Source organism: Stegodyphus dumicola, chromosome 2 (genome assembly GCF_044657685.1).
Source record: "Stegodyphus dumicola isolate Sdum_Otavi_A_Nest chromosome 2, ASM4465768v1".
In the NCBI taxonomy this organism is placed as follows: Eukaryota; Metazoa; Arthropoda; class Arachnida; order Araneae; family Eresidae; genus Stegodyphus; species Stegodyphus dumicola.
In genome coordinates, this window is record NC_140769.1 from 44,075,223 (window position 1) to 44,102,976 (window position 27,754).

The following is a 27,754-nucleotide window of genomic DNA, read 5'->3' on the forward strand; positions in this document are numbered from 1 at the left end:
TTTCGTGGCGTCTGTACGATCGTACGCATGTATGTATCTCACATAGCTCAAAAACTAGTAGTCTCAGAACGTTGAAATTTTGTATTTTGTAATATAATTTGCTATAATATGTAGTTGTGTACCTCCCTTTTTGGTTGCAGTGAGCCGCACTAAAAGTATATAAATATATATATATCCACTCTGTTACTCGGTTCGGTGAGCTCAGTTTTTTTTATGCTTATATGTTGGTAAACTGTGCATTTTTCGCTTTAAAAATGATTGAATTATATTGTTCTTATGTTCCGGTTAAGGTTCTTATGTCTTTAGTTAAACTGCATGCGACACTTGTAGAATTATCAACAATTTTAATATTGTTTAAGTGCGGCTAAGCCTAACTTTTCTTACTATAGCAGCCATATTTGTTTACATTTGAAACTTAGCAGAAAATTTTAGTTTTGTGCACCGAAGAATCTGCCTTTTTGCCTGCTGGCCGAATTGCTTGTTTTTGAGCAGAAACTCTAATTTTAATTGTAAAAATTGTTCTTTTAATTGTTTTAACTGTATTTGGTGTTTTATGTTTCTACATCTTTCAATTTTTTGATAAAGATATTTTGAATTCTTATGTATTTTTGCCTTGTTGCGAAGTGAGAACTTAATTAATTGAATGAGAAATATATCTCTAATGAAATTCGTTGAAATAAGTGTTTCGTATTAGCAGAAAATATTGTCACCAGTCTATCTCGTACGATCGTACAGAGGAAAATGACAGAGAGGAGATCGTACAGAGGAGAGTAGCGGATGCACATTAGGTAAGCAGCGCTGAATCGTCTGAGAAAAACTGTTTATTTTTTATTTGTTTAATTTTTTTTATACATCTTTTTAGATTTATTATAGTGTTTGAATAGGACATGTGGCAACGATTAGAGAACTCTTTAGATGTTATAATTTTTTTTTTCATTCCGAGTTATGAAATGAATGAGATGTAACGCTGTTAAGTGAAACTAGCGCCAGAGTATCGCTATGGTAAATAAATATAGTGAATTTTAAAAAAGTACATTTATTCTATTATGGTTTATGCGCTATCGAAGAAGTAGGTTTAATTCAATTCCATAAGTTTAAATGAAATGCAGGAAAAATGCGTATAATTTAATATTCCGTAGAAGGAAGTCATGTGGTGTACACATCATATTTTTTAAAATCCATAATCATAGTTGCAACAAAATATGATAAGTGAAGTCTGCAGATAAAAGACAATCAAATTAACAGAATTTTTTGAATATCCAAATGAGCTGTGATCTTAGTTAATCCGGCTACTTGGTGTTCTTTAATCAACAAGTTAGTTTCAATATAAAGTGAATATAAAGACAGCTGTATTAAAAGAGGGAATAGTTAGTATAGAAATAGAAAAGTGAAAAATGAAATTTTGCGTGACGTCACATTTTTCGCGTGACCTAATCGTTATTAGACTTTTCTTGTATTTGCGTTTTAAAGATTACATGCCATTTGGTGAATAGCAATTTGTAAAATTGACTAACCATGAGCGACCAAAGCAATTAAAGCAGAAAAGTCAATTTATGAACAACAAAGAGCACGCAAGCAACTTGTTAAGGAAACACATATCACGAACTGACCATGTGCATGAAATGTGACAGCAAAGGAACACACAGACAAAAGTGATGAGCAGGTAATTAGTTTCTCTATAAAGAGTTTTGAGTGTATGTGTGTGGTGAGAGGCAATGTTAATAATTATATGCAACGTATGTTAGAATGTTTTCAATCATTACACAAATGGAATCCTTTTTTTTTCCACCTCATTAACTTATACGTTTTACTTCTAGTTCGTTCGCACTTTTTTTTTCGCTAAAATTTTTCAGAATGTCTTCCGTTTATTACATTGAGCCCAAGAACTATAACCGCTAAATTTATAATTTACAGTTTTATACCTTGAAACCACTTAGAAGTGTTTCGCAGAAGTGTTTTTGTCCTAAAGCGTTGTATGAAAACAGATAATATTTTGAATGGGAAATTATTTGGTTTACATAATCTACATTAAAAGTAAACTGACAAAGTTTTAACAACTTTAATTAAACTAACTGACAATTGCCTAACTGACAATTGTCCTAAACTAACTGACAATTGTCCTAAAGCGACCTACGCTTTAGGACAAAGTATGAAAACAGATAATATTTTGAATGGGAAATTATTTGGTTTACATAATCTACATTAAAAGTTAACTACATTAAAGTTAATTAAACTGACAAAGTTTTAACAACTTTAATTAAACTAACTGACAATTGAAAATAAAATATTTTAAAATAAGACAATTAAAAATAAAACTAAATATGAAAGGAACATGTAATATGTGTATGATGGAAGCCTAAGATCTCATATTAGATTGTAAAAAAGATTTGAATGTGGGGAAAAAAAAGATAAAACACATCATATTTTTCATGAGCATACGTTAATGTCATGCATCTCGTGATATTTAATGGTAACGCTCATGATATTAATATCAAAAGATGAATATTTAAAGACAATATTCTTCTCATGGCATCATTAATGTCATTAAATAGACCTTCTAATCGAATGTATGGGACTATCCCCTAACGGGACAGCATATGAACTTCTCATTGGTTGAAAGTACTTTTTAATCGCAAACGTTTAATAGCTACAAATAGAATTAAAAATTTCGCAAAATCCGAAATATAAAAGAAATTTAAGAAACAAATAATTTACCAAATGCAAAATTTACAAATTAACTTTAAGTAGCATACATTAAAGCGAATAAGAACGCATAGCCTGAGATATAAATTGTTTTACTACGTTAAAAATTGTGTAATATATTATTATGTAATATAAGGTTATGTAACATAATTTATTATTATTTATTATGTAAAATGATGAGTTTATTAGCAATATAGAAATATTTCACGTGAAACACTCAAAACTATAATGTGCGATGTAATGTATAAAAAAAATCAGTAGTGCCCTCGCCAAGATTTCCACCAAGAAATTCAGGTGATAAGGAAGGTGAAAAATCTCTTACTAGATGAAAAAGTATACATACTTAACACTTTGAAGACATGCTGGATCTAAGATTTATCAAAATAGCTGAAGACAGATTTTGTGTGCATCAAGTCATGAAAATCATGTGCGACGAGATTTTCCTGACTTGATATACACAAAGGGCTTCATCACAATGATAAAACCAGTCACAGAATATATTTAAGCTTCAGTAAATGCAACTATAGAGCTCTATGGCATTCAATAATTACAAAAACAAAAGATGTCAAGACAAAGTAAATAGATGTTATGTATAATTTAAATAGCCTCGAATGACGATACTGTCTTTCAAATAGCCTAAACTCACATATTTTTCAGATTACAACTTTAAAGGATTTGATGACACCGCTATAAAGACATTGCATCTGCTAAACGGATAATTGCCACACCATGTAATAAAATTTGCTAATGCTTTTGTGGGCACAAATCATTTAACGAAGATATCAGAGTCACCAAGTCTTAGGAAGCTACACAGTAAAGTATTATTATATTGTTGTAATAGCTCGAGAGAAGCTGCTTGCGGCCCATTAACTCGGCTATCTTTGTAAATTTTTTTAAAAAAGCATTCACTAATTTAACTGTTATTCATTATCTAGAAGCTGGTACTCTGGGCATTATTGGTATTATGGGCATTATACAACCTCAAAACAAGATTATTAGAACAGTTTCTGGAAAGTAAAGGTCAAATGAGCCCAAGGCCGACTACACTGATTCTTTTCTTGTCACGGTGTTGTAAATAGAGGGCCCTAAGACTTCCTGTAGTAGACTTACCAACGCCCTTTTTCTGTAGTCGAAGGTGTTGCTCCTTATCACATGACTCCTTGGCTAGTGGCCCACCAGCGGCCGAGCGGTAAAGTCGCTGAACACTGGTAGTTCGGTCCGAGGTTCGAATCCCGCGAATGGGCTGGCTGCATGGGTGTTTTCGTGGTTTTCCCCATGTGCAACGTGTATACGAGCCAGTTTCCCTTAGAAAGTCCTCCAAGAAAGGCATCCCTCCTCTTAGGCAGATAGCCCTAGTGTGCTTTGCCATAATTAAATACACCAAACACCACACCTTGGCTAGTGTCACTATTACTGAGGGAATGCTCTGTTTGTATATAAGACTCAACAAACAGGTTAAGCACTAGAAATTTTTATAGTCCCATAATACAATACAATTGCTGTTATAACGCCTCAACATGATTCAACTTGCTGAACATTTTTAATACAGTATGGTTTTTATAAGTTTAATTTATGGCGAAATGTTCTAAATTTAAATTGAAAGAGCAGTTTAACGTGTATGAAAACAGTAAATTACAAAGAATAACAATTAATTTTATAAAAGACTTTTGCACACTTAAGATACAAAGAAAAGAGGGATTAGGATTATGTATGGAAAATTACGAACACGGTAGTGACTTAGCCCATTTTCCAACAAACCCATTCCATTTCTCTCGCATACCTTTTAAAGGCGGCTAATTGAAAAACTCGGAGCAGAATTAATCAAGGTTATTCCAGTGGAGACAATGTTCGCCAATTAATGTGGGAAAAGGATTTGTTTCCTACGGTCGCCCAATTAAAACTGATCAAAGATAATGCACTTAGGAATAGCTTCTCCGCTCGCTAATGAACAAAAAGTCCCCCCTTCTATCCACCCTTACCATCTCGAATGAATAACTGAAAAAAATTCCTTTCATTAATATTAAAAATTGCCGCCATACATGCGTGGAAAATAAAGCACTTCTCATTTTTTGGTGTTTTTTTTCCACCCTCGCTAAGGCGCTGTCTTTAATTTGGAAGCTGCTTTTTTCTAATCGGGCCCCGTTTCGCATTTAATCAACATACTAACTCATTTTCTTTGAGCCCCCTTTTCCCAGACCCCCTATACCTCCCGTTCGACTTAATTTACAGGTTCTACCTTCTAATCTCGTCTCCCTGAATAAAGGAAGAAAAAAGAGAGAAATTTTGTTCGCAAGGAGAAAGGTTGGCGAAATTGTCTAATTAATTTCAAAGTTAAATTTTTATGGGGAATTTTATGTTTTGCGCGTTAATTTAATAAGTTTATTTTTGCGAGAGATTCTTCTTTTTTTTTTCCTAGTTACCTTTTTAAAATAATTTTTTGAGCTCTTTCTTCCTCTTATATGAAAATTACTCGTTCGAAATTTTCCGTTCAGCATTTTCCTTTGCGTTGGATACAAATTAAAAGAGCCAGGCGTTTTCTTGGATTAAAGATTTCTCGAATGGAATTGGGAGAAGGTGGTGGTGGCAGTGAAAAAAGAGGAAAATTTTAATTTAAAACTATATTAAACCTTGGACAAAAGGCTTTCTACTTTTCGTTTAACCGTTTCGTTTAAGAGCGAAATTTCATTAGCTGCCTTCATTAGCGCGTCCGGTCTTACAAAAACCAATTTCCGGGAATGATTATTAAGAGAGAGGAGTTTTTAGTTAAGTTTTTTTTTTTTTTTTTTTTTTTTTTTTTTAAATGGAGTAATCTTTTTTTTTAAATAGGCTTTTAGAAAAGGGCTTCCTAACATGTTCCAATGACACGGGAAGCGTTAATTTTTTTTCCCTACAATCATTTTGTAAATTACGTTCGTGTTCTTATAACTTTTCACTCTAATTATTTGACTTAATTGTTTAAAAAACTATAATTGTTTAAAAAACCACAGAAGTGTATTAAACTGGGTAACGTTTTCTATAATGATTACTTTAGACTTTTGAAAAAAAAAAAAAAAAAAAAAAAATCAGCGATGTCGTTCGGCCAGTAAACACTGATTTTACAGCTGTTAAAACTAATTTTGATTACTGAACAACTGTTAAACCAAATAAATAGTTAAAGAAAGTAAAGTGGAAACAGTTACATGGTCAAAACATACTTTTTTTTTGCTTTAGTCCTTAATAGGAAACATTTTAATGAATTATATATATATATATATATATATATTTAAAAAAAAAAATTAAACTTACGCTTAAGAACTAAATGGTTTAATTCATTTACAGTTAACCGGTCTAATATGATAATGTACTCAGTTTTACATATTTGAATTTACTTGTATAGACAGTAATGAAATATGTAATTTTTAAACAATTTATTTTTATCATATTTGCATGGTTTTTATTTTCGCCTGGAGGAAAAAATTAATGAACGTGTTAAGAACTAAACGACTTATAATCTTAATAATAAATAAATGAATGTTAAATGGCGAAATTAAATCTCTACTTGGGGTTTAGTGTAGAGTCATTAGGGTTTTTGAAGCAGGAAACGTGAAAAATATGTAATGCCCTCGTCGGGACTCGAACCCTGGACGCTCGAATATTCCTCGAGGATGCTTCGACTTACGCCACGAAGGCATGCGGAAAGAAGAAAGAAAATACCTTATGTCACTTTCAGAGGATCAGAGTTTTTTGAAAGACAGCCGAGGAATCTCTCTTCTTTAGATTGAGAAATTTCTCTGTGTAGAAAGACCTACTACTGTTGACGGCCAACAACAAAATCAATGAACGATAATATTTCAGCCAGAATCTGATTTTTGACGAGAAAAAGGACTGATTGCAAAGGAGTTCTTCATTTTTTTTAACATGCATCATAAATGTAGGAAACGGCCACCTGTAACTGTAACTCTAACAAACGCATATAGATGTACTGTTGCGCCATCTATATGCGTTTGTGCTTAGTGTTAGAGAAGACGATGGCAGTTGAAGGGAAAAAAGTTCCATTCCCCATTCGAAGCTTCTTGTTTTTTTTACTTGTTTTTCTAAAACTGTAAACAAATTTTAGCTCACGTTTTTAGTGTTTCAGGGCTTCTTTCACCTAATGTATACACTTTCCGACATTTGCGATATCTCGTTTCCTGCATAAATACTGGCTAAATATCCAAATGCAGAACTCTGCAAAGAAATCCGCTGTTAAGACCGTCAGATTCGATCAAACCACTTGAATCTAAACCGCAAATATAAATGTTTTCGTGTTAAATATCTACTCCGTATAAGCTCCTACGGTAAAAGAAACCTGACAATGGAGAAAGATTTTTGGTTCAGGCTCCAGTCAAAATCCAAGTCCTTGAACTGACTTCTGACTAAAGAGGAACAATTAAAAGGGCATAGAGCAGCCTCCATTAGCTTTACTTGACTGATACACATCGCGCTTAAATTAGTATGGAAGGAGTAAACGTAAACCCGGTTACAACCTTGGCCTTCGTGAAGGTCCTTTAGGAAGGCCCCATTACAGCGCGTCTCCAGCCTAAGCAGAAATTCGGCACGTATATGCTTATCTATTGCTTTTCCGAACTAGATGTTTTTCGACTAAATAATACATTTAGGTACCGTTGAAGAAAGACTGCAGTGAAATATACTATGTTTATGCAGGATAATCTAGATGGTACGATGACAGAAGACGGCAGTTATGAGTGGAATGGCGATGGGCTACATATTTGACGATTAAGTTAGTAATTTGTTCCAATTACATTTAATTTGTTAATAATTTTCTTTAATTTTTATACCTTACATATCCCCCTTCAAGAAGAAAAAAACTTAACGATAGAAAAGCCTTATTACTAAATTAATTGGCAATAGCCCTTTAAATTGTTAATTTTAATTCAAATATATCCAGCTTCAAGGAACTTTATTGCACCATTTGCGTCATCAATTTCTTTGCAATGCTGTTAACTCTTGCCCAGTAACTGTACAGGATTAAAGCCAAGGAACCAAGCCTATAAAAGCCCTGCCACGATATACGTCTTTTCTTTCTACGCTTGCTCATGTTTAATAAACCCACGTTTCTTCGATTACCTGTACTCTCCATTATTTAAGATGTAACTGCATATAAAATCTTTGACAGATTAAAGGTTCTATATATAGCCTCAAACAAACTTCAAGAGCAGAAAGCAGAAAATGTATCAGTAAAATAGCACAGTACGATACATTTCATGAACAGATCTTTAAAATATTCATAAACGCGTGCATTGTAATATGTTTTACACACATAGAAGATAATTATAAAGTATAATTCAGAAGTTAAATAAAATCTTAAAAAATGCCCTAAGCTAAGTAAAATAACTTGAAAAAAGAAAGAAAGAAAAACTTAGAAGATTTAAATTCTAATGTTGCATCAGAGGGTTTGTTAAGCTTCTTTATGATCTTGCTGAAATCGCAGTTACCAGTATACTGTTTGGACTCACTCCTACTAAAACAACTTTCTCTCTCTCTCTTTTTTTTTCTTTTGTCTATTTAACTTTATTATTAAATATCGTTTTCTTCGCCCTTACGTCACATAAAATTCAACAGCAAAGACACAAACGTATTAAGAGCCCATATTTTTAGAATTCTCGATAGACTGTTATGTGTTACCACACATTTTTGTATTTTTTCAGTCTTTTCTTAGCTCATCATATCAGTGTTAAATTTTGTGAACAAAATGACTTACATAAATTTTGTTTCGCCGTTTTAAATTTATTAAAACATTATTTTCTACCCTATTACGCCACATAAAATTCAACAGCGAAATTCGAAAATTTTTAACAGCAGCATATATTTAGAATCAATGCTGAGTTTTCTTAGTCATCTTGACTTACACAACTTTAGACATTTATTACGAACATTTAGGTTTTTTTAAACTTTATCTGTTAAACATCACTTTCTTCGCATTTATTCCGCATAAAATTCAACAGCAAAATCATAAAATATTTAAAAGTAGCATAAGTTTAGAATTCTCGATAGAGTGTTGACATACAGTTTCTAATATTCCCTATATTACTTCTTTAAAAATAATACTTGGTTTTAACATTTGGTGGCAACACTCTTTTATACGTGTTGTCATGCATTTTTATATATTCTCTATATTGTTTCTTTAAAAATAATGCACGTTGATAACATTTGGTAATGTCTTTTTATTTCAAAAGTTATACGGATAAAAAAGTGAGGGTCGAAATCATCTCTGGTGATAAAAGAGTCATCTAATTTATAAATTCAAATTCATAAAATTAAAATTATCATTTGTGTACAAATAATAGATTAATTTTTTAGATCCTCGTTCTTTAAATAAGAATAAAATGCATCGACGTTTAAGGGCAAACGCAACCAAGAAAAAGAAATCCATATGAAGGGGTAATGAAACTTTTGAAATAAAATTAGTAGTTTTATGAGAAAAATATTCAGATCACCATTTGTGAAAAGGAGAATATGATGAAATTACGCATTATGGCAATTTTATACGGCAGTTCGCAGAGAAAAATCATACTCCAAATCTTAATTTTGCAGATGGAAGACATTTAAACAAATAAAAATTACCAAATTAGCATTCTTTGCTAATCGTATATTGAATCGAAATGTATATGGAAAATCACACTCAGTGTGAGATGTGTTAAAATAACGTTCTGCTCAGCACAATGTGCATTATAACACCACATTTCTTAATCATAATGCAATCTTTCAGGGAAAATGGAAATTATTTTTCGTAAACTAATCCAAACATTGGCATACGGCAGTTAAAGGATTAAAGGAAAGCGAAATGCTGTAAAATAATTTACCTGGAAAATTGAGGCTCCGTATGGTGTCCTCCAAGCGTTCAGGAGGTTATCTTTTCCCGTGGACACGAACCATTTGCCGCAGGACGCGAATTTCAACGATAAGACGCAGCTCTCATGAAGATGAAGTTGATACTTATCAGGTTTACTGCAGTGCAGGACCTCAACATTACTGCTCTCCATTCTAAAGGAAAAATGGAAAAAAAAAAAAAAAAAAAAAAAAAATTGCTTTAGCAACAGAAAATAAACCTCATCTCGTTAATAAACACTTGAAACTCTATGATTTAAATTGTCATCGATTAAAGAGTAGTTTGAATAAGGAAGAATTCCTGAACCAGTATTTAAAGATGGACTAATATTAAACTCAGTTCGCGTTTAAGTGAGAAAGGGTCCCTTACCCAGCAACAACTGATTAACATTTTACAATAAAGTTTGAAGCAAAATATTTTAGCAAAACTTTTTTTTTACTGATGGTTATTTTTCAATTACAAATTAATTTGTGATATCAGACATTTAGAACATCATGATTTTTCTTACCTTTTATAACTTTATATTCATAAAATAACATAATTAATCACTATCAAAAGTTAATGTAAGTATCGGGTTGTCCGGAAAATAATGCCGGTTTTTGCAACTGTTTATCTTTCCTATACATTTTTAGCAACAAAAATATTAGGAATTTCATTCATTTATATATCTTTTTGAAGTTCTAATTTGGCTCTATATTTCTGTAATAATCATTTTGTTTCAAAATTACTTTGAACATATTTACTCGGTGTTTTTGTTTAGATGTGAAAACGGAATTTTCGGAAAATTTACTTTTATGAGTACAATCTAGGCCACAGCGCAGCACAAACAGCTACTTAACAAAATATGGGGCGAGAAAAGTGTTAATGAATTTACAGTTCAACGGTGGCACCAAAAGTTTCGTCGTAGAGAATTTGACCTGGAAGATCAAGAGCGTAGTGGACGCTCTTCAGCTGTTGATGACGACGATTTGAAGACTTCAGTTGAAACAAACCCTTGCATAACTGTTCGAGAGCTTACGGAGTAGCTTGGCGTAAGCAAAACAACGATTTTTGATCACTTAAATCGTATAGGAAAGTCAAAGAAGCTCGATAAGTGGATGTCTCACGAATTTAGCAAAAATAAAAAAAAATCGCCGTTTTGAAGTGTCATCTGCTCTTCTTCTCCGCAAGAAAAACGACCCCTTTTTTGATTGAATTGTTACGTGCGATGAAAAGTGGATTCTCTTTAACAACTGGCGACCTTCGGCTCAGTGGTTGGACCGCGGTCAGGCACCACAACACTTTTCAAAGCCAAATGCACCCCAAAAGAAAATTATGGTGACTGTTTGGTGGTCTGGGCCGGTCTCATCTACCACAGCTCCCTAAATCTGAGCGACACGATTGTGGCAGATAAGTACTGTCAGCAAATCAACGAAATGCACCAAAAATTGCAACGCATGTGCTCGGCATTGGTCAACAGAGAGGGGCCAGTTCTGCTCCACGACGATGTTCGGCCGCACGTCGAGCATGACCCTACAGAAAATTGAACGAATTAGGATACGACACTCTCCGTCTTCCCTCATATTCGCCTACGCATTAAACAAATTTATCGGGTCCATGTGCATTGAGGATCATGTTGAGAAAATTTTATTCTCAATTTCCTTCTTCCAGAAAGGCTTATTAGAGAACTCAGAAGGATAAGCAAGCATATTTTATAATAAATAGGGTGAGTTAAAATATGGGTACACTTATGAAATAGATGCACTGTGTTAATATACTACAGGGAAATAGTGAATGGTATAGTAAATTTGACCCTCGATTTTTATTTTTTTTCATTTCAAAGGAGAGTCAAGGGCCGTATTTACATCATTAGTTAAGATGACGCTAAATATGAAACATCTAATTACAATGTGCAGCATGGGCGATTGCATACCAGAATAATAATAAGAATAAGCCAGAATAAGCCTGTGAGATAGATGAGATGAGATATTAGTACCACTGTTGAAGTCAACTGTGAAAACAGAAGGAATGACTGCTTTCTGAGAGAAACATTTAGAAAAGAAAACTCTCTAGAAGCACTCACAGTAGCACTGATGCAGCGACATCGACCTACATAAAAGTAAAATAATCGTGGAAGAATTTGCTAATACATCACAAAAAAAAGAGATAAAGTGAGGTTATTGGTATTATTGTGAATTTCAGTTTTAAGAATTGATTTTCCAATGCCACTGCGTTACTTCTCGTAGTACTGTCATCAAACGATACGATCACGCGTGCAGCCATCTAGAAGAATAAGTTTTCTCCACATTCTCCCGAAAGTGACCAAAAACGATGAAAGTTGAGACTTGATCAAAGCTGCATACAAATATCCAGGGTTCTTGGAAGCTATCAGAACTGGCAAGACAAAAATTATGCGACGCAATGTATAAGTAGTGGTCTTGACATCAGAAATGTGTATGGTTCATTCTTTCGATCTTTTTCTCATCCTCTTACGTTATGCTCATTATGCTACTTTATCTCCACATGCTATTTCATTCCACGTGTTTGTTCTTTACTTTATCATCATCATTATTACCATACTGCATGCAACCATTCGACATAGTTAAAAATGTCTTTAATTTATTTTCGAGATTAAAAATTATATGTTTTTAAGAAACTTGGTGATTTAGAAGCCAAATAATTATTTCTTCTTAACATTATTCCTAAATTTTCTAATAATATCTCTAACTGATGTAATTCGTAATACACCTATACCATTCATACTGCATATCTAATTAAAAATTGTTTTGATATTGAAATACAGCTATGGCTAAAGAAACAGATATATTATTTATTTATTTATTTGAAAACTTAAGAACAAAGTCTGTTTAGCATTCCAAATTTATGGATAATGTGTATTGTTTGGACTTTAGGGATATAATTCATTGAGACTATAAGTATATATATTAATTATTGGGCTGTTTCATAACTACATATACTGAGTAGTGGGATGTGTTTTAAGTACATATACTGATTATTAGGCTGTTTCCGTATAGCGTTTTTCTCTAAATTATCCAAAAACTGCATTGGAAAAAATACTTTAAACAGAAATAACATTTACTCCTTAAAAATGATCCATAAAGATGTGTCATTCTTTTTTTTTCAACTCTGAAATTTCTCTCCAAATGATTACTTTTCTCATGTAAACTATTTAGAAGAAAACTGACAGAGCATTCATTGCAACAGCGGAGAATTACAAACTACTATTTTAAGACTCACACATCCGTGGATTATTAATCAGAAAAATTTCAAAATCGGTCAGATGTTCCCTACAGAAAGTTTTTGCAGCAATACAAAATGCCAAAAAAATATTCCCGAAAGTAGGGGTAGGACTTTTAAATAACTTTAAGCAAGAAAAGAATACTTCTCCGAAAAGTCAAGAGGGAAGCCACTTTTATGTGCCAAAGCACTTCAACGTGAAACTGACCTTAATGTAAGTGCCAGAACAATTTGAAGCACAATGGCGAATGAAAAAGTATATTCTCGAAATCCAAAGAAAGCTCCGTTTTTACAAAAAATACATATCAAAAAGTGTACGTGTTTTACCAAATTGTACCATGTCGAAAATGACACTAAAAATCGAATAAATAGTGAAGAAATGTGGTCTGGAGAAATGAAACAAAAATTAATTTGTTTGGAATATAAAATGACATAATAAAAAGCGTTAAAGATGAAGGTGGCAGTATGTTGTTGGTGCTGTTTTCCTGGTACGACGTGGACCCAGTGTTTCAGATATGACATCATGTCCAACAGGTGTAAGCTGATATCTTAGAAAACACAATAATATCATTGACAGACGAGAACATTCCACTCTGCTCATGGCTCATGACTCTATCAACAGTTCTATCAACTCATGCCTGTACCAATGAGATAATTATTCGAAGCATTCAGCAAAGCCAACGGAAATCTAGTTCGAAGGAAACAGAACTGATGTTCCGGCATTGCCCTCTCAGACACCGGACTTGTTGAGAACATACGGAATTAAAAAAATAGAAAATTTAAACAAAAGTAATTTGTATTTAATTTTATTGAAACTAAAACATTATCATCCATCAAATTGGAGGAATTATGGAGCGCTGTGCAGGATGCGTGGAGTTCTATTCCTGTTCAAAAAAGTCAAAAATCATTTTCATAATTGCCTACATTTCACGCAGAATAATGAAGTTGTTAAAGATAAATGTTTTGCAACTAAATATTTATCGGTCGGATGCAAAACTTTTTGTACTAAACACAGCTTTTTGTTTTCAGTAAGAAGGTGTTTCTAGTGTTTTGATCCAATGCATTTTTAGAATAGATCAGAGAAAACATTATGGCATAAGAAAGCTAATAATGTGATTATATCAGAAACAATAAATTATATCATTATACACATTACCCATTAATTAAAAACTTTCAACAGTCATTATTCTTAAATTAAAAAAAATAAAAGGCATTGCTATTTTTTCACCATAACTGTGGTTAAGATGTTTCGTTACAAAGAGAGTACCTGAAGAAAAATTTCAGGCATTCTGAAGATTATAAAATTATTTAGAATTTCTCTAAAAAGTACATTGAAAAATTATGTACACTGCGAGGGAAAAAAAAAAAAAAAAAAAAAAAAAAAAGACAGTTCTACTGAGCCGATTGACGAAATTCAACTTGCGTTTTTGATATTTCGAAAGCGCGACTTAGGATATGTATTATATTTATATATAGCATTGTTCTAATATAGGTATTTTGATACAAATCGGACTTTTTCTGAAATGGCATGCAATTGTTTTCCATGTTTCGATTCTAGGACTCAAATTATGCCTAAATATTAAATTTTGTAAAATTTGGTGCTAAATTTACGGAGAAATTAAAAAAAATTATCTTTGCGGAATTTTTTCAACTTTTGCCAAGAATAATTCACTTGGCGAACTTCTTAATCTTATGGCAACCTATTTTCCTTTCCCTTTTTCCATTCTGCATTAGCGGGAAAAAAGTTACATCGTTCCTACTTTCAAATAATTTTAACAAAATGCGTAAATCACATTTGATGTTATTATCGCTTTCAACAAATATGCCAAATTGCAAACGCGCCAATATATAAATTCATGTGTATCTTCGGAAAATTTGAATAAAAAAGTCTAGGTTTTTGCAGGTATTCTTACAAATACATCTTCTTTAAGATTGTGGTAAAAATTTTATCGATTATCATTCGGAAGTTTTTTTCGAAAAATTTATAAAAATTATTTTAAAATACAAATTTAAAAAATAAATGATAAAAAATGGGCGAAGTTTATTTGAAATGAACCTAAACTTCGAAATGTGAAAGGAAGAATCAAATAAGTTTAATAAAAAAAAGAGAGATTAATAAATATATCCAAAATTCAATTAACATTGAAGAGCTAATTTGTTAAAAACTATTAATGCTATTTTTACAAAACATGGCAGTTTGGCATTATTTGAGTCGTAGAATCGACATATGGAAAAAAATTGCATGTTATTTCAGAAAAAGTCCGATTTTGGGTCATATACAACATATATTAAAACAATGCTATATATAAATCTAATATATATCCTAAGTCGCGTTTTCGAGACATAAAAAACGCAAGTTGAATTTCATCAATCGGCCCAGTGGTACGGAAGACATAAAACTATCCTCTTCCCCCCTTTTTTTGTGAAGTGTACGACAAGATAAGCAATTAGTTATGATTAGCTTAAATTTATGTTAAGTATACGAAGGTCAGATAGCGTATTTAATTTTTTTATTTTAAAATTTTTATATACTCCCCTCAAAATTTAATTTTTTTTGGAAATGTTAGAGTATTTCAAACAGTATTGACTCAAAGAACCCCTAACACCTTTTCTGAACTTCTAAAGCTACATTTTTTATGGAAACCTAATAATAATAATGAATGTTAAAAAAAGCATTGGAAATACTCGTATATGAATTTTATTGCACGATATTAAGAAAATGAAAAGAAAATAATCATTACTTCATTACAAGTTTACTTTAAAAAATAGATTTTATTTATATTATTAATGGTAACTAGAAGAACAGTAATGAAATGTTTCATTTAATTATCTTTCTGAATGGCTAGTCTGCAGGCCACATGTTAATAAAATATTCTTTCAGATTTTGAGTTTAATTTGCGGAACTTCTAGAGATTTTACTTGAAACCTCTAAGCTTCCACAGAACGCAGTTTGAAGACACTATGTTAGACTGCAATTTGAAATTTTCAGATCGCATATTTTTACATGACTAATTTATAAAAGAATAAATTATAATCATGAAAATTAAACAACATTAAAAATAAAACAAATAAACAATAGAAATGTAATTAATACATGTGAATTAAAAAACTTTGCGTTTGGTAGACTATGCAATTTTACTATTATAGTTGGCAAGTCTCATGAGTTTTAATTAAATCCTTTTAATCCTTCTAATGAATGCCTTACAGTTAAACGGTGTAACGGATTACTTTATCTTTCAGTTACAGTCTAAGACAGATCATCATAACATAATTAATCATAATGGTAAGCATCCGAATATACATTAGAATATTACATTAGAAATATCTGAATATTACATTAGAAAATATACATTACCCGACTGCAAGCCACTCTCCAGTTGGACAGTAACCCAAAGAAAATATTTGAGAGGTAAAGTCGTGTTGCTGTAACTGACGACCCTACAAATAAAACAGCATAAAATTAGCAGAAACATCTGAAGAAAAACTTCGTGTTACAACTCAACACATAATTTAGAAAAACTGCTAAAACATGCTGAAATGCTTCAAATGAAGGGCAAAACAGACATTCATTTTGAATGATCATGTTTTCTTCATTACATAATGATTTAAACATGTTGTTAGCTTAACTGAGTTGAATAATATGATGAATTTTTTATTATCTACATCTAATCGAAAAATTTAATCGCTTAATGAATAGTTATGTAGCACATCAGATCCAATCGATTTATCCATCAAACTAAATTAAAAAGCTTTCCATACTTATTGCATCAAAATTTCGTTTCTTCACGTGTAGTGAACAGACCGACTCTGATTTGGCAATAGAAATAAATAAATAAATAAAGGGGGGAAGAAGAATGAAGAAAAAAAAAGAAATAGAGATTTACCTCTCTTAGATCCCACGACCTCACTGTGTTGTCCAGACCTCCTGTCCAGAGTTTTGTGCCATCACTGGAGATGTCTATGCAGCTCGCGCCGTCTGTGTGACCTTGGAATTGCCTGTATTAAAACAAAAAATAATAAAACAAATTACCAATAAATATGCGGGGAGAACATTTGTGGAAAACTGAAGAACTAGGTAATTACAGAGCGTAGAACACTCCATTACCTGACTAGATTATTATTATGGAGGTCCCAAACAGCTATATTGCCGTCGCTACAACAGCTGAAGCACACTTTGGAATCTGGGCTGATGGCCAGAGCGTAGCAAGCGGGAGCGCTGGACGTCAGTTCCGATTTGATACGTGGCGTAGGCTACAAAAGAACACAAGTATGTAATTTTCGAAAACTGAAAACAATTCCCACATCATGTTGATTAGAAACACAAAGGCCGAGAAATAAGAAGACAGATACATCATTAACATTGCGCATTTTTTTGAAAATACTATTCAGGGTCTTTAGAGAGAATAGTAATAGTTATTTACCAGAGTAAATGATTAATTGGAAAATTAACATGGATTTTACGTACTAATTTTATTAAATTCTCATAAAATATCATCGTCAACACAAATACTTCTACGACTCAGCTGCGATAACATTTATCAAAACATTTCAGAAAATTCTATTTCATTTGATAACTTCTAAGTAACCGTTACTTTTGCTAGAAATATGGAATATATCGACAGGATCACGGTAACAGAATGTTAAAAAGTATTTCAGAACTCTAAGACTTTCACTATTTAAAATCTAATGTTACTGAAAGCTTATGAGATACTAACCACAGCTAAGATTTGATTAATCGTTATAGCTATACTAAAATACCACTTCGCGCTATCAATTTTCGCTGATTTGATATAACAGATTTTTTCTAAATCTCTTTCCAGAAGATTGCCATAATCGGTTATAAATTGAGTGAAACTGGCTACTATAATTGATTATAAAGTAGCTATAAATTGGTTCGAAAACTAGTCATAAGGGGCTTATAAATTGGTTATAACAGATATAACCAAGATAAAATTATATATTGAGCTGATAAATATCGAACTGATTCATTACAATAAACACTATCCAATAATTTCCAATACCCAATAACTATCCAATATCCAATAATAAACACTATCCGATTATAAATTGAGTGAAACTGGCTAATATAATTGATTATAAAGTATCTATAAATTGGTTCGAAAACTAGTCATAAGGGGCTTGTAAAGTGGTTATAACAAATATAACAAAGCTAAAATTATATATTAAGCTGATAAATATCTGACTAATTCATTGCAATAAACACTATATAATAATTTCACTTGTAGAATATACACTTTTTTGACTGAATGATTGAGCATTTTTAATTACTAGGTTCGATAAGGTGTGCTATTTTATCTGACAGCTCACACTCGGAATAAAGTTAACCCGAATACAGAGAGAAAAGTACGAGTGGTGCACATCCGCTAAAGAATATATTTCGTAAAGTTACTTTAGCAGAAAAGCTCTTATTATTAGAAATATGCTAATAAATGAATGCGATGAATAAACTGATCTTTAAAACTTGTATTTATTTAGGTCATTTCCATAAAATTGTTTTAAGATCTCCCATTTCGACGCAGAAACAGCTTTTTCAAAGCAATTTAAAAAAAAAATCTGATGTGTACACCACATGACTTCCTCACACGAAAATTAAACGCATTTTTTCTTGCATTTCATTTAAACTTATTGAATTGAATTAAATCTACTTCGCCGACAGCGCATAAACCACAATAGAATAAATGCATTTTTTAAAATTCACTCTAGTATTTGCTTACCATAGCGACACTCTGGCGCTAGATTCACTTAACAGTAGTATTATATTTCGTTCATATTATAACTCATAATGCACAAAATTTATATCATTTAAAGAATAGAATTATCTAATCGTTGCCACATGTTCTATTCAAATACAATAATAAAGCTAGAATGATGTATAAAAGAAATTAAGCAAACAAAACAAAAAAGAAACAGTTTTTCAAAGACGATTGAGTACTTCTCATTCAATTAATTCAGTTCTCACTTCGCGAGAAGGCAAAAATACATAAAAACTCAAAATATATATATTAAAAATTACGAAGTAAATCTTAAACACTTATATCCTCGAAAAAATTCCAGAAAGGATTAAGCATGATTTAATTCGCAATAATAAATGAAGGCGTTATCTCTGTTGTTGCGAAGCTAAGTTGCTCTAGATTGGCAACAAATCCACTAGTCTCTTGTTTCAAATGTAAACAATCAATGGCCGCCATAAAAAAAAAAGCTTAGCGGCACTTAAACAACTTTAAAATTGTTGATAATTCTAAAAATATTGCATACAGATTTACTAAAGGCATAAAAACCTTAACCGGAAGATAAAAACAACATAATTCAATCATTTTTAAAGCAAAAAATGTACAATTTACAAACATATAAGAGTAAAGGAACTGAGATCACTGAGCTGGGTAACAGAGTGGATATATATATAAATATATTTATATACGTTTGGTGCGGCCGATTGCAACCAAAATACGAGGTGCACATCTGCATGTTATAGCAGTCCTATATACAAAATTTCAACGTTCTGAGGCTACTCGTTTTTGAGTTATGCGAGATACGTACGTACATACGTTCGTACAGACGCCACGAAAAATTCTCTTCAGAATTAATTTTAAAGATTTTAAAGATTTTAAAGATTTAAATTTAAAGGTTCCTTATTTTTGTCGGAGGATCTTCGAACGAAATTTCCTAATAAGATTTTAATGATATCTGGAAAAAAAAAGTTTTTATCCAAATTTTTGTCAAAAGCGAAAGAACAACACCACTGATCAAATCCTTAATTTTATTACAAGAAATTATCATATATATATTGTTATGAAATGCCCAGCGGTACGAAATGCCAGGGTTGCCAGATTCGGCGAGAAATAGCCCATTTGGCGATATCCCATGGACGGATGGAGAACATTCTGGAACGAATTATTACCTATTTGGCCCAGAAAGTTCTCGAAGGCATGCCAAAAATCTATATAAACACCGCCTGTACGCGGAGTAGCAGTATAGTCTAGTGTCGAGTTGGTCGTCGACTGTATCGCGGGTTGGTGCATCGACAGCGTGCACCGTGAATGCATCGTCGAGTGTGTCAGGAGTTTTATCGTGAAGAGTATCTCGAGTGTGTTGAACTCCGAAAGCAATCGACCGAGTCGGGAGCTGTATTTAGTGTTTTGCCGCGAAGCTGTCTTCACCGTTATAGCCGGATAGCCTGAAGGCTGTGTTGCTGATTGTTTCAGCCCAAACCAGAATGTTACCAGAATATCGTAGTTTTTCGAGACTCTAAACATGTCTATGGAACTCTCCTGTGAAATACTGGCGAATGAATTGTGTTTTCATTCTTCATCAAGTGTTGTCGTCTATCACTCCTAAGACACGAACTCGCACAAATCGGTTTGTGATTAAAATTGCTACACCAGAAAGGAAAAAAAGAAAGAGAATCTTATTTATTAAAAGTATACAGTACATTTGGAGGAAGACATGATTTAAATTGCAGGTGGTTTGGGGTACACAGCGTGTAGAATTCAGTACGCATAGCTGCCACCGTTATCAGCAATAACAGCTGTAACCCGGCTGGGTATCAAGCCGAATTGAGCTTGGATAACAAAATATGAGTACTTCATTCGATGCAGCTTCAACTATTTGCCAGAGTTTATCAAGCGTAGGGGCTTGCGAGTGATGGCATGTCAGTTTCTCAGTAACCCATGACCAGATGTTATGAAAGGGTGAGAGATCTGAAAGACATACTGGCCAGGGCAACAATCCTGACCTTCTACATCGAAGAAGGACAGCATGGGCAATACTCGGTCGTGCATTATTTTATTGAAATATGGCGTCACGCAGGATCCGACGATAGACCACAGCCACAGACCAACACACCAGAAATGTAACGGCGGCCGTCCACCTTACCGGGTATGCGAACAAGAGGTTCCCGGGATGTGTACCAAATGGCACTCAATACCAGATTGTCAGTTCCTGGGCCCATATGAGGATAATGAATGAAAGCTGGCAACATTCGTTCTGCTTGGTGCTTCCATGGATACGTCCATCATGATGCTGTATGCAGAACCAGGATTCGCTTAAAAAGACGTATCCAGTGTCATCGTTCTTCGCACCACTGTAAACGCGCCTGGCTCTGCTGCAGCATTAAGGAAAGCGGCAATACTGGTCGTCGTGCAGACAGTCCGTGGTGCTGCAGACGTCTTTTCACTGTAAGTGCGAACATTTATCCTGCACATGAGGTAAATTCCTGACTTAGGCTACGTGACTTGGCTCTACGATCTCGCAAGGCCAAGAGGATAACATATCTGTCCTCTGGGCGTTAGTGGTCCAAAACTGCTGAGGTCCTGTAAGGCATTCATTATGCCCCTCTTGGACCCATCATATCCATAGTCATGGAATCCCGCCCAACATAAGCAGTAATATTGTGGAACTATAAACTACTGTCTCGATAGACCAGGATATTGGTGCAGTTGAATTCTGACAAGTGATGGTAGAAATTTCTTCTTCTTATACGAGGCATGACGCAACCTGTACACGAACAACCACCGTTCGAATGAGATTTCCAAATGAGAAACCTGTTGTCCAGTCTCCCCATTCATACTCAATATAGGTGCATTACATATATATATGTCTTTTTCAAATTTTAGCTTATATTTCTGAAAAAATCTAAAGGAATTGACATTAACGTCGGCAAGTGTTATTTTTCTCCTCAGCTTAAAAGGTAAAACATATTGCTTCATTGAATTCAACGATAAAATCTGAATTCAAAGAAAAGAGAATAAAAAAAAATATTTTATTGAGGAAACATTTGCCCTATTTTAGATTTCTTAATAACAGAAATCTGCATTTCTTAAAGTTAAAACCAAAGAAATCCGTTTTCTTTAGCCTTCTTATGCTAGCTGTCATAGGTAACAAGTTTCAAATGCCCAAGAAATGTGGTATGTGTTTCTTTTACTCTGTACTCTACTTATTATTCTTAACTTTAGAATTCCGGAGATAATTAGATGATAACAGAAAAAGGATTCTTCCCCTGTTACATTAATTTGTTGCAATAAGTCTTGCTGTTTGAATTTCACAATACATTTGAGAGATAATAAAAATCTCATTACAAGTGCTATTTCATTTTCCAGAAGAAAAGTTTTGCAAAGAGAAATATTTCATTATCATTTCAAATATCATTTCGTAACTTTTCTTTCATTTCCATTAAACAGAATATCATAAAACTTCAAAATTTGAACACATTATAAAGTCATACCACTTCAAATTAGATAAAGATTTTTAGAATTTTTAATCTTTGCGAGAAAATAAGCATCGCAAAGTCAGTACTTTGTGTTTTAAGAATTTCGTTTCTTTTCTTTTTTAAAAAAATACGTTTAATAAGATAGAAATTCCAGTTTATGTTAACATATTTGACTTTTTCATTTTGAAAGAAATCAATTTTACAGTGTTTTCTTCTTTTCCCTACAGCATATTTGCAACATTTATATTTAATAATGGAATGTAGGAGAAAAGATGTCAAGCCATATTCAAACTGACTTGAAATAATAATATATTTTTAAACAAAAATTTATACTGCTAAAAGTTGTATATTGTTAATTTCAAAACAGCAAATTAAACAGACATTTTTTTGAAAAAATCTTATTTCTAATTCAAACTTTAAAATTGGAAGTTTCAAATTATTTCCAGGTCTAATAGAAGCAATACGTACACGTCTTGCCTAAAAGCTCTGTAAAGTTCAAGAACAACACAACTATTTAAAGTTAGCTTTTTAAACCCTTTCAATTCTAAAAACTTATTCCTTTAATTCCAAGTTAACAATTTCCTTATTTTTATTTAGTCAATATCATTCTTCAATTAATTTCTTGCACTTATTTCCTTTCTAGAATTTTCGTATTTATGTAAGATTTCAAAAAGCTGCGAATTTTCATTCATTAGACATTACACATTATCGTTTACCATCTATTAAAAAAAGAAAATTCGGTGCTAAATTACTCTGTAGAAAAATCAGAATTAATTAGACTGTACATAGGAGCAAAGTAAGAAACAATCACATCAACCTGGAGTTAAAATTACGTAGACATATCATTTCATTACGAAGAATGTCATTTTCTATAATCCTCGATCAACTGAAATAAAAATATTCAAAAGGAATTTTATGTTGTATTATTTAAATATGCAAAAACTGGATATCCTATAAATTTAGAATTTTTTATAGGAAGCATATGAAATAAATTAATCGGAGCATCAGAATGCGGTTTGTAACTGAAGACTTATCACAGGCAGAATTTTTTGGTTAAAGTATATTTTAGCTTAAGTTATTTACTAAGAGATGACGCTTTACACAAGACGTACAAATTTTAAATTCTTTGAAAGAAGATCCTAAAATTGTGGACATTTACATAATTCGTAGTAACGTAATATGCTCTCAGATAAAACGAATAAATATCGTATAATTTTTATGTTTTTTTTTAATTCTGTTTTTACATTGCGATATTAAAAATGTGATCTGTGGGCGAAAAGTTGAAATAAAATATAAATTATGCCGAAAATTATCTGCCCCTATGACAAGATTTTAAGTGAAAACTGGTCTGTTGATCTTATATGATACAGAAAAAAATCCATATGTATTTTGATTAGCAGTTTTTAATTAGCTTCTGTTCAATCAGTGCTGCTATTTTAGGGTCAATAATTTAATTCAATTATTTATTCCTATTATAGACAGTTTTTACACATTTATAGAGCGACTTAAGAGGCGTTTAATTAAAGTTTAAAATATGAAGTATTTTTTTTTAAATGTTCGAGCTTGTAGCTTTTAATTTGAACTAAACTTCCATATAGTGATTTCCATGATAGAAGGACTTTTCGCAAAATTTTTACGGATTGTGATTTCCATTCCTTTTCCACTAGTGTCCATCAGTCGTGGTAGGTTTGAGCTTAGAACGAACTCTTTTCAAGAGACCAAAGGCGCAATAGTTCATTGGTGAAACGTCAGAGACTTCGCAGGAAAACATTGAAAATATATATATGCAATACTTATATCAGACTTCACTTTTTCAAGGAATTCAAGCGATGGAGGCTTTTTGAAGTATGACTTGTTGCTTTGTCTTGATGAGCTTCACTCCTTGAAAGTCACTGGGATAAAGAAATGTAATTTCTTCTGTAAATATCGGACGTAAAACTTTCTCTTCATGCAACGCTGAGATGATTTTAACATTCTTTTTATTTTTAATTTTCCACTGTAAGAGAACCTTACTGAAACTTTTTTGCATTGACAGGATCAGGTCTATATACATTTTTCTCTTCGTTTTCAATAATAAACAGACCTTTATTTCTTGCACACATTTAGAAGTACATACTTATGCTTCATCAAGTGTCACAATGTATTTCCATTCATCTTTTGATAAGTAATTTTCATACAAGGGTCTACAAACGGTTCTGCATTAAGCCACATGCCTCGGAAAAAGCTGGCGAACATTATGTTTTCTAGCATTTTCAAGTTATAAATCTTAGTTTATTATTTTATTTATTGTTGCTACGGTTGCATTTTAAGACTTTGCAATTGAGTTCTGCTGCGGCGTATTTTTTCTTGTTACCAACGATTAAACTTTATACACATTAGAAACAGTACGTAACTTTTACAGGTATTCGCTTGGAGTTTTCTTTCCATGTAGCAGTAATGATGGATGGTTTTTCCCTTTCCGATTAATAATGTTGTTTATTTGCATTTAAAAATTTTAATAGTATGCATTTCAGAACGTTCTTGAATTACAGAATAGGAATATTTATTTGTTATAAACATATCCTTCACCCTACAACTTGTTTACAAGCGATCTTTTGAAAGAAGAATAAATTTAACAGTAGTAGACAATATATCTCATTTTAAATAATAAGCCGCTGATGGAAATGTTTATTTCAAAACATTTGTTGTTTTTAGTGCTTTATCAAAATCGCAAAATCGTTCTAAAAGTGTGTAAACAGGCTCTGTACGAGAACTTCTTACATTTTGTTTACATTCAAGCACACAGATTATCAAAACCATTTAAAAATTTTAACTACACAAAAACTGGTTCACTGACGATAATCCTTGAAAATTGTCGGAAATTGATTTCTGTAAAAGTACGTTTTAATATCTCAGATACTTAAAATTATTATTTTGAAACAAGTTTTTGTTATATTTTTCTTCAATAACCATTCCTGTAATACGTAAAAGCACTTTGAAGTATTTATATTCTCTTTTCCAGAATATCAAAGAGAAAAATTATTGTTAGCTTTCTGAAGTTCATACTGATTAGTTACTCTAAGTTGTTTCGATGAGATTCATTAGCCAAGTGTTAAGATCATCTTTCTTAAGAATTATGATCATCCCAGCTTGATTACCAAAAAAATCACAGAACTCTTACAACATTGTTTCGAACCTAAGAGAATTTATAATAAAACAATATTATTCCTGATAATATTATTAGTCTAAAAATATGATCAAAGGTAAGCTAATGTCATGACTGTAATCTTCGTACTGTAAAGCTGACTGTAAATCAGCTTAAGAGTTAATATATCCTTCAAGCAAATATCGAGCGCCATTTCCAATTTCATTAGAGGCTCAACTGCTATTATAAACGAAATCAGACAACAACAGATTCTTAATTCAGAATATTATATTTGTAGTCTTAAACCTCAAATTTGTTACATTCAGGCAAATGCTCCATTCACGGGAACAGACCTGACACAAGGATATCTTAATTTAATCTTCACTGCTAGTAGAACTGAAAATCAAACAACAATGATGCCAAAATTTATTGTTGACCAACCTGGACCAAGTAGCCACCGGTGAAATGCGATCATGACATCGGTGCCATCTAGAACAGGTCGAGCGATGCCATGCTAGATTTGACTAACGCCATGGTTGCTGTCTTAATCCTCGGTTTAATATTTGCGATCAATCTTGGAATAAACCTCTTAACTCTGTCTTCGAGATATTATAACGGTTTTATGCGAAGTACCTTTACTAGGAAAGATAATTCAGAATAAAAAACACAACCACGAAAATTTTTCTCATTATCATATTCTCAGAATACCACAGTATCCATTAAGTTCATTAAACATCGGTTCATTAGGTAAGTTGGTAGCCGACCCCTTTGCGGCATGGAGGAGACTGTCGCACCAATCTCGGCGCTATTGCTTCCCATTAGTTCGCTAATGGGCATTTTAATCGCTGGATTAAAAACACCCTTTTACTCTAATTAAAGCAATTAATCCAGTCTGCAGAAGGAGTGGAAAAAAGGAAGGTGAAAAAACAAAAATAGAAAGCTACCTCGTTATTCCACTCGTTTTTGCACCAACCCCTTCTTCTCCTCTTTTCATTTAAGACTCCCTTTTTATTTAATTAAGCGTTTACACTTTGTTGAGCATTATTTGGAGGAGATTTTTTTTATTTGTTTCTGTTCCCCCAATTTACCTTTTTTTCCCCTTTCCTAAAGGTGGTGAATTTTTCCCGCGAAATCCTAAGCGCGCGAAATTGGTGCGCGTGTGCGATAGAGCGTAAGAAGCGACAGAGGGTAAACTGTAATTAATCAAATAATCACCGAGTTTTTATTACCGATCATTAAGCAGAGTCTTTTCGAGGGATTGGAAAAAATAGTAAAAGCGCTATGCGGAAAAGCTGAGTCGCATTTCCGAATGTTGGTTTTTGTGTGTATGTGCTATTTCAACAATTTTTTTTTTCAGCCGTCTTATCTTTCAACTAAACCGCAGGTTAGCTCCAGAATTTGCTTTTTTCTTACTTTTTTAATTTCTCATTCACTTCATTTCATAAACTAAATCTTATTTTCGCTTCCACCTACTTTATTGCGCTGTACTTTTTATTACAGCATATCTTCCTCATTTTGTGTAAGAAGGTGATAATGCGAAGAGAGAAACAGAATTTCATAAATTTATCCTTTTTTTTTTTTTTTAAATGTGCGTTTCCAAGCGAAATAAAGTACATTCATTTCCACTTAAGCACAGTTTGATTCACATCAGAGGCACTTATTTCAAGTACTTCCCTTCCCCAACTCACACAAACTAATATTTATTTGTGGTTTTGATTAGAGAACATTCTCTTTACTTTATATGATACAAATGATAAAAGAGCATAAAAATTAAAATGCTGATTATTTTACATGTGCGCTTTAAATTAAGAGAACATATTTAATATTAGAAATAAAAAACTTAATATTACGATTTTTAATTAAATTCTTGTTTAATCTAATACGGCATTTCTTATACCATAATTATTCTTTTCACTTCAGTTTTGTTATCTCCTGAATTTCAGGTTATCTCCTAAATTAATTAGTTTATATGCAAAGCCATATAGTTAATCAAACAAATGAGCTGAGATCTGATAACGTTAAGCAACGTAACGCGGAAAGTGGAAAGATTAAGCTTAGGACGACAATTTAAAATAACAGATTTTAATATTTTACAGTAACAATCAACATAAAATTTAATAATTCTCCTTTCTGTTAAATTTTACTTCCATACATATTTATTTTAATCTTTAAGTTTATTAAAGATTAAAAAAGTAAATTAAAGTGTGAACTTACGAGTTTTAGATTGTATAATGATGAAAACAAAATTCTAAAATTCTAAACAAAATTCTCAGTAGTAAGATGCAGAACGTTTTAAGGAATTTCTTCCTAGCGTGCCTTCGTGGTGTAGTGGTTCTGCACGCTGAGCCGGTATTCCAGAGGTCCGTGGTTCGATTCCCGGCGAAGGTGGTTGCTAATTTTTATCTCTCTGGCTTTTCCAAAAATCCTAATATATGTACAGTGGCGCCCGAACTAAAAGGGTGGTGGATGATGATGATTTCTCCCCACCCAGGATTTGGCGATTGGGTCCCCCCAAACCTCAGTCGCCCTTTAAAAGGGGGAGTTTATAAGGTATTTTTCCCGCATTCCTTGTGCCTTCGTGGTGTAGTGGTTTTGC

At 32.5% G+C, this 27,754-nt stretch overlaps 1 protein-coding gene across 2 annotated transcripts in view; it reads right to left on the reverse strand.

The window, feature by feature from the left end:
* LOC118202282 (transducin-like enhancer protein 4) overlaps positions 1-27,754 on the reverse strand; it is a 645,188-nt gene that overhangs the window by 19,749 nt on the left and 597,685 nt on the right. For both annotated transcript variants that reach the window (XM_085810638.1, XM_085810637.1), the window contains exons 20-23: positions 16,914-17,059; positions 16,693-16,804; positions 16,164-16,246; positions 9,546-9,726 (exon numbers count right to left, since the gene is read on the reverse strand). In XM_085810638.1, coding sequence (XP_085666764.1) covers positions 9,546-9,726; positions 16,164-16,246; positions 16,693-16,804; positions 16,914-17,059 — 522 coding nt within the window. The remainder of the gene's footprint in view (positions 1-9,545; positions 9,727-16,163; positions 16,247-16,692; positions 16,805-16,913; positions 17,060-27,754) is intronic.